The sequence below is a fragment of the Neodiprion fabricii genome, chromosome 3 (assembly GCF_021155785.1).
Source record: "Neodiprion fabricii isolate iyNeoFabr1 chromosome 3, iyNeoFabr1.1, whole genome shotgun sequence".
Taxonomy (NCBI): domain Eukaryota; kingdom Metazoa; phylum Arthropoda; class Insecta; order Hymenoptera; family Diprionidae; genus Neodiprion; species Neodiprion fabricii.
In genome coordinates, this window is record NC_060241.1 from 27,311,696 (window position 1) to 27,328,478 (window position 16,783).

Here is a 16,783-nt window from a genome sequence, read left to right on the forward strand (position 1 = left end):
GCGAATACCCATACATACGATAATAGTCGGGAAATTTTTTTCTCTCGGTCAAAACTCAATATATATATATATATATATATGTATAAAATATATATATTGTATACGTATATATACCTGGAGTAAAACGACGGCGTTGAATTTGGTCCGCATGGGAGGATTCGAGAGCCGCGGCTGGTCAGCGGGACTCGGCATAAGTACGGTTTCAACAACAGCGCGTAATTGTAATGGTGGGTCGCGTAAATAATGCGTTTCGTGCGGAGATAAAACGAGTAACTGAAATTGCGATGTTTTACAGCCGGATTAGTGGTCCTACGCAAGCGACAGCAATTCGGCGGATGCAATATGTCCCCTTTGTTTGACGCATGTCTGCCCGCCCCATCAGACTGTGCGGCTTATAATGCCTCTACACGTAGAACTTAGGCGTGCAACACACCTCCGCGAGTCGTGCGTTGTAGGTGTAATATACCCATCCAGTTAGGCGTACACAGTTGCGAAAAACAGTAAAATTGTACGATCGAGAAATGAATTACAATATATGAGCGTGATATAATACTTGGATCACGAGAGATGCGCGCATGTCATCGAAGGTGAAAAAAGAAATACAACTACGTACTTTTGTATACGGTATTCGAAAAGCGTCCTTTACTATTTTACGTCCTCTCGTATATATGCGAGGACGAAGAAAACGTTCCTGAAAAAGAATCGAATGAAACGACGGACACGGAAGCAGAGGAGAAAGAGATGAAGAAAAAATGTTGGAAACAAAAAATCAAACTCGAAGGTAAAGTACCTAAGTATAAGAATGAAGCGCATCTCAGAATTTCCGTTGTACGATTCTTCAAGCATGAGACGCGGCCATCAAAATTCGTCTAAGCTTTCGCTTTTGAAAAGCATCCAGACTTTCCCGCTTTTATCAACCGAATTTACGGTACAATTACTTGACTCCTAAATTATTCCTAACTTATCCTTTGAGTGGGCAAAACATGACTGCTTGATAATTTCGGAGTAATTATATCAGTGCCCAGTTTTTGCTCGTCTATTCCTTTCGTTTCAATGAACGTAAACTAAAGTTGGATGATCCGCACGCCATGCCTATGTATTACATACCGTACAATAGGCGTGTTAAAATAGTCACGCGATATTGACATACGTGCATATAACGTGAGGTGAAAAATATGGTGCATATGACCGAATTATTGAAAACTGTCAAACCAATTCGGCAAGTATCCGCCTTTTGTTCAAGCTCTGCTGTACGAGTACACACGCCCACGCTACACAGACACATCCGATGTAGAAATTCACTTCGGTTTAGCGTATTTGAATTTATCTGTTGGATAGGCAAAAGGGTTTGCTTCCACGGCGAGAGATAGAGAGAGGGAGAATTGAACGCGTAAATATAGCTGCAGAAATTTCTATATTTTGTTGATATTTATCCACTTGGAAAATTTGTTGCAATTATTTTTCTGCTGCAAGGTTGTTATATGCTAGGTATAATCATTTCGTTTTTATACCAGAGACAAATTTAATTACGAGGAATGTACGTTTCACGATTCTGTATCGTCTTTTTTTACACTGCAGAAAAAAGAAAAAGAACGAATGCGGTTAAAAGGCAAAGGTAAAATGTACGTCGCGGGTACGGGAACGCAGCAGTTTATTAGTAACTCCATACCACTATCTTGCTTTACCCTCAATCGTAGAGGGGTAATATTTGTAACGTCAACGGAGAAGAAATAGCCAGTCGACCCCCGGCGACATCTCTCTAGATTCCATGATTTCATATCACGAAAGCGGTACAACCGGAACATGGTAATGCATCTGCGGTGCAAAGGAAAGCCGGAGACTCGGTAGTAAATGAAGTATGTACACGCGTTCCTGACGTATATACAATATACGTATAGGTACGCGGTTCGTTCATTAGAATTCGGGGGGATTGAGGCAAGAGCGCAGCGGCGGAGTCAAGCTGCATTTGACAATCACGGCGTAATAATGGATTTCTGCATACAATTTCTCGCGTATAATTAACAAGCGCTGCTGGGGATGGGAGCCTCGGAAACTGGTTTCAAAGTAACCCGTATGGACCGCGGAACCGGAAAGCCAATTGGATCAAATTCGGCGGCGCAGAGACGTGAAACGCCTTTGAATATCTCTGCGAATCTGTAAGTTTCTCTCGGAGATAGATCCCGCAGGATACCGCAGCTACTCCGGATCTCGTTGATCGTGACAGTCCACAGTTTGTGATTTTCCGAGGTTTGGTGCTACGCCGAAGAAGAACAACGCGAGGTTGCGTGGCTAATGTTATCTACCCTTTTGCGCGTGGAAAAAAAGCACGGAGAATCTCTCTCAACCTCATCGCCGTTTTCCCCCCGTACGTACGTTATACGGTGAAACAAGAATTGGGCCACGGACACATGCGTCGGGATAAAAAAAAATTTACGTACGTGGGAAAAACGTATCGGGGAAAAAGTATCGATAAATTATTATATTTCGTTGTGTACGCGGCTGGAGCGTTTAAATACCGTTCGCCAGCGAAAACATGCGCAAAACTTTGCGAAGCGATGACCTACGACCCCCGATTAATGATTTGGGAATTACAAACACGGCCGCTGAGGCTTTTTACCGGTCAGCGAGCACATGCGTGCGGCCATTAAACGCAAAGGTACGCGCTTATAGATACGTGACTTGTTTTTTTTATTAGCGTGATCCATTAATTAAGAAGGGGGGGAGGTTTCAAGCATGTTGAACCCGGTGGTTCTCTAGGCGTACGTATGCAGGCTGCGTGCGCTGAACTCGCATTGAATCCCCACTCAAAATTCTGCACCTGCCCCCCGGTGCACACGGGGATCATAGGCAGAGAGCCTAGGGTGTGCAGTTTCAACTTTCTCCGAAGCGAAACAATGATTTCAACATTTTTTGCCCGGAGTTGGGGCGGTCGGAAGTTTGCCGGCGATATTCACCGGGGAGTAATTAGCGAGGGATCTAATAAAACCTAACACCTAAGTGCGGTAACCCGGTTTTGCCCCTCGCGATATAGAATAACGCCGCACCGGCCGGTGTTGGTCTGCACGTATCTTTGGTGGATGCGGATTTATGTGTCTGGTCCGAAGCAACGAGACCGTAAGGCGATTAATGTAATAGGCTGCAGAATACTCGGATGAACAATCCCCCGCGAATTACTCGTTATTGTTATCGTTAATTCCGATCGTATATCATCCGCCTTCGGAAGTTGGACGTTGTTCAAGAAGAAATTTCCATCGTCTCGCGGGGAAAGCAGCTTCTCAGAGACAATTTGCCAACTGGTTTATGGATTCGATCGATCCGTTTCCGAATACAGCTCGTTTTTTTTTTTTTGTTTTTTTCAATCTTTTCGTTTCATCTCAGAGAAACACCGCGCATCCGCAGGTATCTCCTTGCCACGAAGAGAAAAACGTGTACGTACACAAGCCTTTTGTTTCCGCAATTATGATGCCGGAGCTTTGAGCGCTGCTGCATTGATCTGATCGAGTGGCGCTTTGAGTCCACTCAGTTATTCCCATAAAGGGGTTTCATTGAGGGTCCGAAGTGCAGTTTGACAATGAAAAGGCGATTAACGAACTGCGACCGAAGCGAGAGACGAAGTTAGCTGGCGCGTTGAACATATCTATCCAAGCAAATGTTTGGAACGAAATGAGTTAATACCGTTGTACATAAAGGATGAAAGCATGCACGAGAGGCGCGGCGAGTCATAAATCCCGGCACGTTAGAGGGGTAGGTGCCTATTTAAGGTGCGAGTCGAGGGTATTTCGGTCCGGCGGAACGACAACAATTTAAATTAAGAAGAAGGGAATGCGAGGCTCCGAGACAACGAGAGACGATCATCTCGGCGAGATTCCTCGAAGGTTGCAATCCGACTTTCGACAGTCGCTAGTCGGTAGAGCTCGCGCGCAGTGATTCGCCCGTTATTATATTAACGTAATCTTCTCAATGCAAACAGCCGTACGTCATCGCGTCACCAGAAGCGTTTCCGGAGCTGCGACCGACCCTTGGGCAGACGGTTCCCAAAAGTTCCTTGCACCGCAGAGCCCGGCATTATCACTGTATACCTACTATATGCCGAAGTTTACATATCCCACAATAGGCCACCCCAGGCTATTTATAACCCGGCACCATATGCTTGCATACGGAGCCTATGTTTGACCCTTTGAAGATACAAACCTCAGACTTGTCAAACAAACACTTTAGCTCCTTCTTAGCCTGTCGTGTAGGTTCGCGGGGTGTGCGCAGCGTTTTGTCCCAGGGTCGCAGTCTGCGGAGCAGAAAAGGAGGCGGTGAGGGTTTACCTACGAAGAGTTCGTACGGTTGGTAGGAAGGAAGGAAGGATGAGAGTGGTTCGTGACGCGCGTCCGCCCGCAGGTTTGCTCGAACGGCTGAACCCCGGGCCTAACTAAGCTAACCTCAACGGGCTTCTACTGGGAAAGTAATTGCTCAGCCCTCGAATTAACCTTATCTTTCACCCAAATTAATATTTGCGAAAATCTACAATAAAAACCCTCCCCCGCGTTCCCTCAACTCCGGAGGAAGTGTGGTCGCCCGAGGGATGTCGGAAGCAACGATATGAGGGGGCAGTAAAACTCGGGATCGCCCGCTTTTGCGAACAGGATGGGCGGGAGGAAATTTCTTCCGACGTACCGAGCAGACTTTACCAATTTATAGTCCAATTAACTCGGCTGCATGTAGCGCGGTAATAGTTTCACGATCAGTTGTCGACTTTTCAGGAGGTTTCTTTCTTTCATCTTCTTTTTCTTCTGTTTTGCCCTCGCTTCGAAATATACGAATATGCGTGTACACGAACGTCGAGTAATTATATTCAGACTTTGGAGCAACCCTGAAAGCAGTCGTCATTTTCCTGTACTTTTTCACTTCGCGATCCTCCACCTCCTCCTGCTCTCTGACCGTATTTTCTACTTTCTTAAACCGCCGCGTGAGAGACACACTCCGAGAGAGCATTCCTCGAAATTTGCACACCTCGGTTGAGTGGAATTTTAAGTGCTTCGGCTGAGCGTTGAGCGTGAAGACACATCCACCCTTCGCCGGATATGATTTCAAATTTATCGCGAACCCGGGGGGATGTATCCGTGTATAGGAAGTGGGTATCTACCTGTGAGGATAAAGCGAAGCACGGACATGTGAATTCGAATGGAGGGGAAACGGCCGCGATACCCAGACGAGCGTCTCGAAAAAAGTCTGCGCGTATAAGTGTTACGATGACAATAACGTTGTAATTAAGATACAAAGGAGCGGAGTATATTTCTATTATTTATTCACTGAAACATCGCGGTACGGAAGTGCTTGTTTCCCGTGTCTTTTCGCTACTTTTCCAATGAATCTTCTCGATCCCGAGGCGACGGCGCGTCTTCTTTCTCAACTTCTTCATCTCTCCTCGTGTCTGCATGGAGCGGTCAGCTTGTTTATCTACTCACAGCCGCCAAGTTGATCGTAAATTAATGTTCCGAATCTCGTTCATTTCATAGCAAACAAAGGCTAGTCGTGTTTCGCCGTTTCACAGAGTACACATACCTATATCCCGATCGTCTTGAACTCAGGCGAGAGCACTTACGCAAATTATCTTTTCCGGCAGCATTCGAGTGTCTCAGTGATATATAAAATGCATAATCGCAATGTGCAGGATGTAACAGCTTAAATAGTCGTAATTTGATACAAGAATTCCTTTTCGCATTACAATTAGGACAAGAAACGAACTTTCGCGGAGTTGCGTCTTCACGTAAATCGTACATTACACTGATGAGAACGGTGTAAGGTTTCTTAACAGAGTAGAAAGACTAAGTACGTGGCAGTGGCACTTGTGTCGAGGAGATAAATGGGGATAATTGTATGTACGATGATAAGTGAGTCTACGTGTGCGCGAGGTAGCGAGGTGTCAGCGCGCGAAATCCCCAAGTTGAGCACAGCGCTGGCTAGATGTATTATATATATGTGATATATGATATATATATATATATACACACATATTTACATACATACATACATACATATATATATATATATATACACACGCAAGCTGCATACTCACGAAGGTATATGCTGCGAGGTATGAATGAGCGATGAAGTAATCCCTTAGTCCTTCCGATATCCTTTTAAAATCTGCATATCGTTCGGAGCAGCTATTGAAAAATGATCGTAGATCAGGTGTAAAGTGCCCTGTTCAAAGCGTTGGAAAAATTTTTCATTCAATTTTCACCCTGCAGCCCAGCTGGAGGTATAACTAACTGTAAACCGCGTTCACTTTATATGCATTACATATCCGCGTAGCGTGTGAACGCTTTTTACCCGCACGTACAGGAATAATCCTGTTCTCAATATTGTCATTTAGGCAAAGCCCTGCAAGCCTGGAATTTTCATTAAATTAAGACGTTTTCTCTCCTCTCTCTATTACATACCCTCATCCCTCAAAATTAAGGCTGATATTGTTGCGCTTTATTTCGGGCACCTTTCGGCGCTTCTTGATCACCATTAGGTGGGCAGAGACCGGTTAATATTTCTTTCATTTTAATTACTGCATTATAAGGCTGGAGCGCAAGGTGGCGGCAAAATTAACAGGAAGCGAGAGAATAAGCGGCGGGTATTCTGGCTGCCGCGGGTCGAAAGGGCAAGAATAACCGACAACCTCCTCGTGAGCGACTCTCTATACCCGCTCTTGTTTTTACGGATTCCCTCAACCTCGGTCTCGGTTAGTATACCTATTTACAGTTCAGAAATTAGGTTTTCGTTGTACGTAATATGGGACCCGGAGTGGCCGCGACCTCGTGGTAGTCGTAAAGGGGGAAACGAGAAAAAGGGAGTAACGAAAAGAGTGTAAGGATCGGGCTGGGACGGGGAGAAAAGGAAAGAGGGAGCGAGAGGGAGCGAGAGAAACGTGAAGAATAAAAAAATGATTGTACCTGCCCGTCGCGTAAGTCGGTTACTTTTGATATTATAACCCGGACAAGTACTAATCGCATCAATCGAACGATCCGCTCGGATCCTGCAGCCGAAGTCTGTGAAAGCGATCGCTTTTATCCTTGATACGAAATTATAGTCGGAGCCTTATTCAATATCCGCGGGTACACCGGCGATAGTTGTACGCGTGGAATTTTCATCCCACGAACGGCGAAGTCGAAGGTCGAGTGGTGAGAAAGGACTCGAGCATGCACGGTGTCATCCGTTGTCGGGTAATCACATCCTGCAGCGAAGGTATATCCTTTCAATCGCATCACCCAGCCAGATTGAATTTTCGTCAGTAGCGAGCGACACCGAAGCGACGTCGAACTTTGGTCTCCGAATGTAAACAGGAACTTACGTGGGAGTTTGAGTTGGTGGGCGAATATTGATGCTGAACATGTAAACTATTAGCAGCACCAGTGGGTACCTTATAGTTTCCAACTACGTACGTACATACATACGTAAAGGATTATGGGCATGTGCACCGAGTATGTGCCTATTATATACCTGCGTAGCCCGGGACCCAAACTATTAGTAATTGACTAATTATCTCCTCTATGGTGTTGGACCATGCACCTAGTATAACCGTCCAGGCGGCGGATACTTCGTGAAATACGATTAAGGTGGGTAAAGTTTATACAGCGAAACGCGTCCCGGTTACAATCCTGAGGGTAACACGATGTGCTTGCGTCGGTTCTTGGAACAGTTTTTTCTGTAGCTATACCAGACAAACACTATCATCGATTTCTCACGATCGAAGGAGTCTGCATAGTTGTAATCGGAGGAGCTTCAATTTTGAAACAACGCCTAATTACCGCGATATCTCAACGTTTCTTTGAAGGACGAGATACGGCGTCACAGGTCCGATAATTAACGACCATATTGGCGGAAATAATTCGACGACGGCATTGCGTCGACTGTTTGAGGAGAGGAATTCCCAACGTTCTTCGTGAGCAAATTCACTCGGAGCGGCACCTGCTTTTCACAAATTGGACAACGTTACGTCGTTACAAAATTGCACGAACCCGTGAGCGCAAAAACTTCGACTGCTCACGGCGTTCCGTCTTACTCGGCAATCGTTATGTGCCACTGATATATTTACAGGATTGAACCACTTTGCCTAATTGTGAACTCAACACTACTCTTCGTAATTGATTCACCAAACGACAAACCACCGGTAGATCGTCTGTGTTAAAATAAGACTCGTGTATAAAAGATGTAAAAGGATGTAAAAAGATACCAGTCCATTTACATTTCATCTTAATAGTTACTAGTTTTAAAACACTCGCTCGCTAAAGCTCGCACGGGGTTGGATGCCTAGTGCAACTGGTTTTTGTGCTCGTGCGATCGCTTACTCGTTGTCAGTGTTTTACCAGATGACATAGTTGTAGGGGAGACTGGGGCACAATGGACCCCCCAAGAAATTCTGGTGTTTGCTTCACAGTATACAGAATGAACACTGTCTTTGTGCAAGTGACGCAAACCGAATCTGCCCGTGAGATTTTTTTTCTATATAATGTTACAAATCACGTTTACACATGCATGTAAGTATAACGGATTGTGATTTTATGACAATAAATTTCGTCAAAAAATACCACAGAACCATCAGCTAAGTGCTGACAGATTCGAAACACTACGCCCAGCAATTTTAGCTCTAATTGAACGACGTTATTGTCATGTATTCCTATGTATAGTATGCCAGCCACTCACCAATTGCAATTTGTTGATCCTGGTCGGTCGGTTTTCTTTTCGGATTCAAAATGTTATCTGAAGCATGCACATTGGTTTGATAGTACAAAAAATTACGTTTTTAATAATCAAACTTGTAAACTTGAAAATTAGGCCGGAACGTCAAAAGTTATCAGGTCAAGGACCTGGACAGCCAGAAGTACGGAGCGCTTGTCCTGGAAGTCGAGTTTCACCAGGAAGTAGACCTGGAGCGCAGAAACTACGCAGCGCTTGGTTAAAAGTCACCAGGTCAAGAACCTGGACAGCCAGAACTACGGAAAATTTGTCCCGAATGTCAAAAGTCACCAGGTCAAGGACTTGGACAGCCAGAACTACGGAGCGCTTGTTCCTGGAAGTCGAGTTGCATCAGGAAGCGTACCCGAAACGCAAGATCCAGGAGGTTGCGAACCCGGTACTCGAAATTTGCGGCGCGCGATTCTCATCCGTCCGCTCTACCGCGCGATCGTTTCCAGACTGAGGAATTCGGCTAGCTGATTTTGGTCGTGACGGTTACTATAGATCGATGACGTCAAGAGAAAAAAAAATGTTGGGTGACGTCACTTTCTAAACATCCGACCATCCAAACTTTGGTTTCGAACTTTAATACTATGTATGATGTATGATATGATGTATGATATGATGTATGATGTACGATTATTCTTTGGTTTTCTCCACTATTATCAAGCAATGCTGAAACACTGGACACATACATTTGGTTGATTCTATAAATAAAAAAAAAAACAGATTCAATAACAATAATACTAGTACTCCATGATTTTAGCATTATATTTTCGACCATCCATTTTTTTACTATCATTTGTTAGACGTTATCTTATACACGTCTATTATTTTGAGTTCGTTGGGTAGCTTGGTAAAACACGTGATCGCTACAAAATTACAGCTTTTCCTACCGATTTCGAAATTGCATTCAGGTAACTGATTATTTTATTTTTGACTTCATCGATTAAATTATCGTTTATGATATTCACGACTTTGTATTGGCTCCAGTGAATCAAATTCATTACGTTTCCATACTCCACTTCCCACTACGCAATTATACCATAGGTGGAAATACCACGAAAGAGCGCATAATACGCAGCGATTGATCTAGAGTAATCTACGATATTCTTCAGCCTAGCAAAGACATACACCAGATATGTAACTTCGTTGAACGTATTTTGTACGTGAACTTCCTGATTCAAATTTTCATCAAACGTTACATCCAGGTATTTTGCAACTTTTTCTCTTTTCATAGACTCATTACCAATAAGAATGTAGTGCGAATATAGTACGAATAATTTCGTCGTCGGAGTTTCAAATGCATTCGAATATGAGAAAGCTTTCGTAGCGCGTAGCAAATTATTAGAGATATTTTTCCTCAATTTGCAAGATGTACATTTAAATACAAAATGCGAAATGATATTCTGAATATACTTTTTACAATGCGTACACGTTAAAAGGTTTTCCGTTAAATTTTTTTTATCCTTGATGCTTTTTATCCGTGACGGGTTAGGTTGGGTTGGGATTACATCAGTTACGATTTACGTATAATTCGAGCTACATCGCTGAAGACGAAGAAGAAAGAAGAGCTGTATTACTATTCAGGAATACTAAAAACTCGTCGTTTTCCATTCCTCTTGGAAATACAATTCGTTCGTTATGAATTTAGATCGCAGAGGGAGAAACCTGAACATGTGAATCGCATGCGCGTTTTCATTCGACGTTATTAAGACGTTAAAACTTCCGAGAGTGTCAAGTTTCGCAAACGCTTTTCCGTCAATGTATAAGGCTCTTTCAGCTGTGGGTACACAAAGTTTAACAGAGAAACGAATCCCGGTTCGATATCCGATTATGTCACACAGTATACCTACACTACGAGTTTCGTGCAACTGTGAATAAAGAACTTCGTAGATACCCGTACTAGCTCTGCCGTTTGAATAAATCCAATGATCTCGAAGACCACGAAACTCGTTGCACTTTATATTCTCTCTCTCTCTCTCTCTTTCGCATAGAATACGGAGATACAGAATAAATAAATCGAATATTCAAGCACGACGTATGTACGGCAAGGTGAGCGTGTTGAAAGTACCTACGTATTTTGAATACATAACATCAATTTCTGCAAATTTTCCAAATAAATCAGACTCCGTCCGTATTTTTGCCATCGAACTGTATTTCTCGTTTTTTGTTTTTCTTCGGCTCTTCCTATCGCCCGGTATAAAGTTATGGTAATTCAGGCTGGCTTATGGTTTTTGGCTCCGAGTGTACCCTTGCGTTTATACGTATGTACCTTTTCGTATAAGCGTTCATGTATGTATAGTACATATATATGTACATACCTTCGAACAGAGTTTCAAGCCTCGATTTTTCGCGGCAGACAGTAGCTTTGAATTAATAGATACACTTTTTCAACGCATCTGTCTACCCGGAATGGGAACGGGCAGAACGAATGTCTCTGGCATCCTGCGTCTGCTCTTTCGTGCTAAAATCCGGCCCCGGAATTCGGAAGCTCTTTTTATATCCTCGAGTCGCGAGGACAAATTGCTACGCGCCACGGAGTGCCGAGCGGCGAACCAGTCGATTTGACCATTGATCTCCGACTAACAGCCGGACTTATCACGGTTAACAGATGACGGGGTAGAGTGTACGTGACTTTTACCGTCCTACCCAGAACTTCCCGTTATAAGTGTAGGTGTTAAGCTCCGGAACGCTTCTCTTCTTTTTATTCCCCCCATGTTTACCAGCCCGTAAGCTGCGCCCGAATAACCGATTAACTGATACTCAGCTCTCCCTCAGATGTAAACTATCGCACCCACTTCCCGTCATTCTCTTTCATTATCTATTTCTGACACACGGACAAGGAGTTGCCAAGAATTTCACGATGATCGAGATATTTGAAAGTTCGCAAGTACGACGATCGAACGTGTCTTCTAGCTTTTTGAAGAATCGTCTCATTTTGTTTTTCAACTCGGCATGAATTTTAAAGTTACACGATTGCTCGTACATGTTCAACCATCCCCAACGAAAATATTTTCCAAGTAAAAATGTGTGAATTACCAAGTATAACACGAGTGGCGCAGGTAAAAAATTTTAGTTCCATTATACTAATAAGATTTTTAAAGAGCGACATCACGTCATAACTCCGAGTAAATCGTAGCTACGAACACAGTATAACGTATATCTAAATATGGTCATAACAGTTCTTGAGTTCGGTATAGTGCTTAATGGATTCCAACAATTTCCTGAATGGTCCCATCCTTTTCCGTAACCGTTCCAAGCATCGCTAGAGGGCCGTTACTTTTTGCCCAGATAAATCCTGACTAAACATGCCTCTGCGTCACCAATTTGTTAATCCTCTTTTGAACGGCTACCAAACTCTGCACTTGTTCGTTATACGTACAGGCAACGAAACGCTTTCGGTGCGGAGAATTTAATTCCTGTAATAAACCGGCTGGAGCCGTAGGCATACAAGCGTGGAAACTATTAACTCGCTGCCACAGTGACACAGTTTAATTAACGACACGAGGATACAGAGAAATGATCGCAGAAGCTGATGCGGTAAATTTTCCCGCGGGACTTGCGAAATCAAGTACGTGCATATTGTTGCGGAAGAAGCGCATGCGGATTACGTTCCAAGCCTAGATGTTGAAAAAGACGTTGACGGCAGCGGGTAATTTTTTGTCTCAACAATCGACGCTTTCTCGTGTCCTTCGAAAATCAAATATCGTCCACTCCGGATAGTCGATGGAATACGGCCTAGGAATTCAGGGTAAATAACTTTCTCGGAAAACCGAAGGATCATGAAGGAGCCGGCGTGGATCTGGGGTTTCAAACTTGCATGTGAAGGACATGAAATTATTTATAGGGTACTCTCGTATTCACGGTGTTGGCCTCCCGCACCCCGACTTCTCGGCTACGGGCCGTTCGCCACTCCCGGCTCATCTCGAAGCCACCCCTAAAAGTGACGCCGCTGATAATGTCATCCCGTTAAGTCTCTCCCGAGTCAGTTTTGTTTCGCAGCCAAGTCAAAGGATCAGATCTGCGATTATCTCGAGGGCAATACGAGGATACCTACGAGTCGCATTTCCGAGAGAACCGATTTTCGACGAGCTTGCGAGCGCTGGCAGAGCTGCACGCTCCATGCAACATGCATGGCTTGGATAAGCAGCTGGGGAGTTGCGAATAAGTCGGGCATGCACGCGCGTTATGCAACCGGCTCGGAGTCTTCACCCCTGGGGTGTCTTTAGCCTTTTCGGCGTAACAAACGTCAGACACGTGCTCGAGGGGTCCCGAGCTGAACGCGTAGACGAGGAAAGAATATTCGCGCGGGAAGAAAAAATACGTAGTCTCAGCTACTTGTAACATGCGTACGGACATACGTAATTACATACATACATCAGTACGTAGGCGGTGTTTGTCGTCATTTGCCCCGCGCCCTTTCCCGCTTCCTCCCGAATTTCCTGCCCTGCCCCACGCCGAACCCCCGCAGCCCGCCCTAATAATAAAACAATGAAATATTGCCCAACCAGGTTGAAACCTACACGGAAAACCAGCCCCATCATCACGCCCCTGGATTTAAACAAGAGTCTCGGTACCGTGTATTTATGTGGGTGAATGTTGCCCTCGCGCCATGGGGCCGTATCATGGGTTGTAAAAAGAGAGAAAGAAGAGAGAAAAAGTAAAAACAAAGGGAGACGAAAGAAAAATAAGAACTTTTTATCCGAATCGCCGGCGATCCCTCCGAAACTCTTTGTTTCGCTACAGCTTCGCTTCGTACGTTTATATCTGCCGTAGGTATACGTATAAGGTATATATATATATATACGTATGATCGCCTCGCGGTACGTGGGTGAGAATGAACCTCGGCTATCCATCCTGGCGCCCTGATCGTCGTGTAATTAATTTTAACGAAGGTGCAGGCAGCCCCGACACTAATCAAATACTCATTCTGTGGTGCATTTTCAGTGATCGATCTTAGAACGCTCTCCACCATCTCCGCCTTCTCCACCAAGGGGGAAAAGGCGATAATTATTGCGCTTGTCGGGCGACCGGGTATCGCTCGACGTGCCAAATAATTAGAAACCTGTTAAGCCTTGACAAAAAGTGATCTCGTTTAAATTGGCCAAACGCGACTTGGCTGCGAAACGATCGCGCCGCGCCGCCCGAAATTCACCAGCGAATAATTAGTTGACCAGATTTTCTGACCGTAACAATCCCTCGCTCCCTCTCGCCCCTTTTTTAAATACTCAATTGATCTCTCGATTCGATTGCTTTTTTCTTTCTTTCAATTTTGTTTATCTGCTTTTGTTTTTTCAAACTGTCAGCGCTTGACGGACGCGTGAATGAAACCCTCACCAAAAACGCGATATATCACCGAACGAAGGGGGTAGGTATTATTGATGCGACTTGAACCTGACAAAGAATAATAATGATCGGAACGGGGTTTCGATTGGACCGCGACAAACGGACTAGCTTTGCGTACGGTCATTGCATGAATCACCGCGTCAACGTCCTTGCAATATTGTCGTTGCACACACGTAGGTGCAAGCATCCGCTGTTCGACGATGCATTGCACGCGATATGCGCTGCGTATTCTCTCTGCAATCCGCACGGCACGTGTGCGCATATATTTTGGAATGAAATAGCATCGGTTTCGCCTCAGCGCAGAGTGCATACAGGGTTGAATTCATTTTCACTCGAAGTTACGGCAATGGAGACGGTGAAAATTGCATTTGCCAACGCTTTTTCGTCCGAGTGAATTTATACACTCGAATCGTCCCGCCATTTGAACTACCTGTTTTTACTGTTTCATTTCCTTCTTATTTGATCCTTACTTTTTTCTGACTCTATTTCACCCTCTCTCCCTCTCTCTCTCTCTCTCTCTCTTTATATTCTCCCTGAATGAATTGGAACCACTTAAAGTAAAAATATCAAAGCACATGGGGCACATCGGGTCGATACCAAACTTCATTGAAATCGCGTGCTAAAAGAGACGGGGGAAGAGAAATCAATTACCCGCAGGAGTGTAGAAAAATGTTTAAGCTAAGCGTTCAAGCCTACTTTATTGTGGGCTTTGCCAAATTATAGGGTGGCTTCTGAGTTTGTGAGGTGCGTTAGGTTACGTTTGCCTCGAAAGCATTTGACTTGATGCCTTTCGATTAATCTTCGGATCCAGTTCCCCCCTGCCCCCAGCCCTGCAGTTCTAAAGTATATACACGCACATATATACAAACCTTATATCTCGAGAGAAGATAAAACTTCCAGTAAATCTGTCTGTTACATAAATTCATATACCTGTATGTCTGTACAATATATATATATATATATATATGCCTACATCTGGTTTTCGGTTGATTAAAAATAATTAAGATAATAAATGCTTCGTTAGCGAGTTTCGTGATGAGAGAATAAAAATTACCACCCTGCAGGGGCTACTTTATACCTACGGATATGATAGACGCATTTTCATCAGCACCGTTATACATAGAACTTCGTGCCGATTAATTATGAGCCGCAGTTACGTGAAATCGCGGTACAAAGTTACGGATGCTATTGCGCAAGTGAGATGAACATGCATATCTATGTCAATATAAATTATCGCTGACCTATTTATCAATATGCGTGTACGTACATCTGATCTGTCAAAGGTCAGTGAGATTTATTTGCGCCGTGCGTCACGCTCAAAGAGACGCAACGTGGCGGCGCCGCGGCTGTATGAAGAAAAGCGAGCAAAAAATGTGTCGCAATTTTTCAAACACGGTACAGCGATCGGCGTGAAAGAAATTTTCGACCCTATCTTGTCAACGGCCCTCTGACAGAGTCTGCACACATGTCTTTACACGGAAGCTGCAGGTTGCTTCGTTCCCGACGGCGAGAGACGACGAGAGCTTTCTCTCGCCGTTACAACCTTTTTTTTCTACCATTTTACCAACCGAATAGCAATTTTTGATACAACCGTAAGCTGTTTGACTTTACATGTGCAGAAAATGAACGAATCTTAAGTCACCTCGCCCCACGCTAATTCGCTTCTACGCTCATCGGGAGTCAGACTCGAATCTCGGGGATTGATGATGTTGTTCCCTAATTTTTGCGGTCGCGCTTTGAGATTATTGTCGTCGTCCCGAGATTCGAATGAGTGTGGTGATAAACTTACCTTGCGAAATAGCAAAAAGCAGAGTAACGCCTAGCCACAGGTGGCGATCCATGGTCTCGAAAGAAATTGGCGAGATTTCAGAGGCGGCTAATGACGGTTCGTCACGGGAAACTGCGGGCAATAAATCCCCCCGCCTTCTTTTCCTCGCGAGTGCAGGGGATTAACTAGGCGAACTATGTATCCCCTCGAATTTAGCCAGGATTCACTACAGTGTTTTGGCGCTAATGTCAGAGCATCGTGACGGCGATTTCACCACACTTGCCGCTTACAAGGTGCGCTGCAAAGAGGCAGCGTTACGAGGCGTTCTAATCGCGCGCGTTTCGCACCACCGGACGTCAAGTGTCTTTCCTCTCAACAGCGGATTCACCCCTTCGATTTTTCCCCTTTTCCTCGTTGCTTCGCCAGGTTGGCCCGTTCCCGTCGATTTTTAAAAACGCTCCGAGTAAAAACAAAAGTCGTCGCCCTCGTTCGGGGGGTTGTAACAACGCGTTAATTTTTTTCTTAGCCCGCGAAAACCGCACCGTTTCAAAAACACCTTGTGAAAAAGTGAAAAAAAAAATTCGGAAACTCCTTCGATCACTGGACAAACTCCCGTTTCCGATCCGACTCGTCTGGCGAAAGCTCGCCGCGACGGAGAGCCGGAGATTTTAAGTACCGTTGACAGGGTAATTGCACGTATATCTGCACCGGATTGCGACAGGCGAGACTGAGCGTCGCCGCGCGGTGGCTGCTAGCCTCTTTGGATCGCGCGCATGCGCTTATCGCCTTCGCCCCGCGCGCACGCAACAACGGCCAGGCCCATGATCTTATTCTACACCTACCACCACCCACTACCACCTACTACCACACGCTCCGTTCTCTGCCTCGGCTGCCTCAACCTCAACCTCCACCCTGTCTGCCCACCTACTCCGAGGACCGAGAGGCTAG

The 16,783-nt window shown here is 44.8% G+C and overlaps 1 protein-coding gene across 2 annotated transcripts in view; it reads right to left on the reverse strand.

Annotated features, from left to right (window-relative positions):
• LOC124179163 (cytadherence high molecular weight protein 2-like) overlaps positions 1 to 16,573 on the reverse strand; it is a 78,777-nt gene extending 62,204 nt beyond the window's left edge. For both annotated transcript variants that reach the window (XR_006869970.1, XM_046563330.1), the window contains exon 1: positions 15,857 to 16,573. Coding sequence is in view for 1 of the 2 variants with exons in the window: in XM_046563330.1 (XP_046419286.1) it covers positions 15,857 to 15,908 (52 nt within the window). In the remaining variant the exon portion in view is untranslated. The remainder of the gene's footprint in view (positions 1 to 15,856) is intronic.
• Between the last annotated feature and the right edge of the window lie 210 nt (positions 16,574 to 16,783).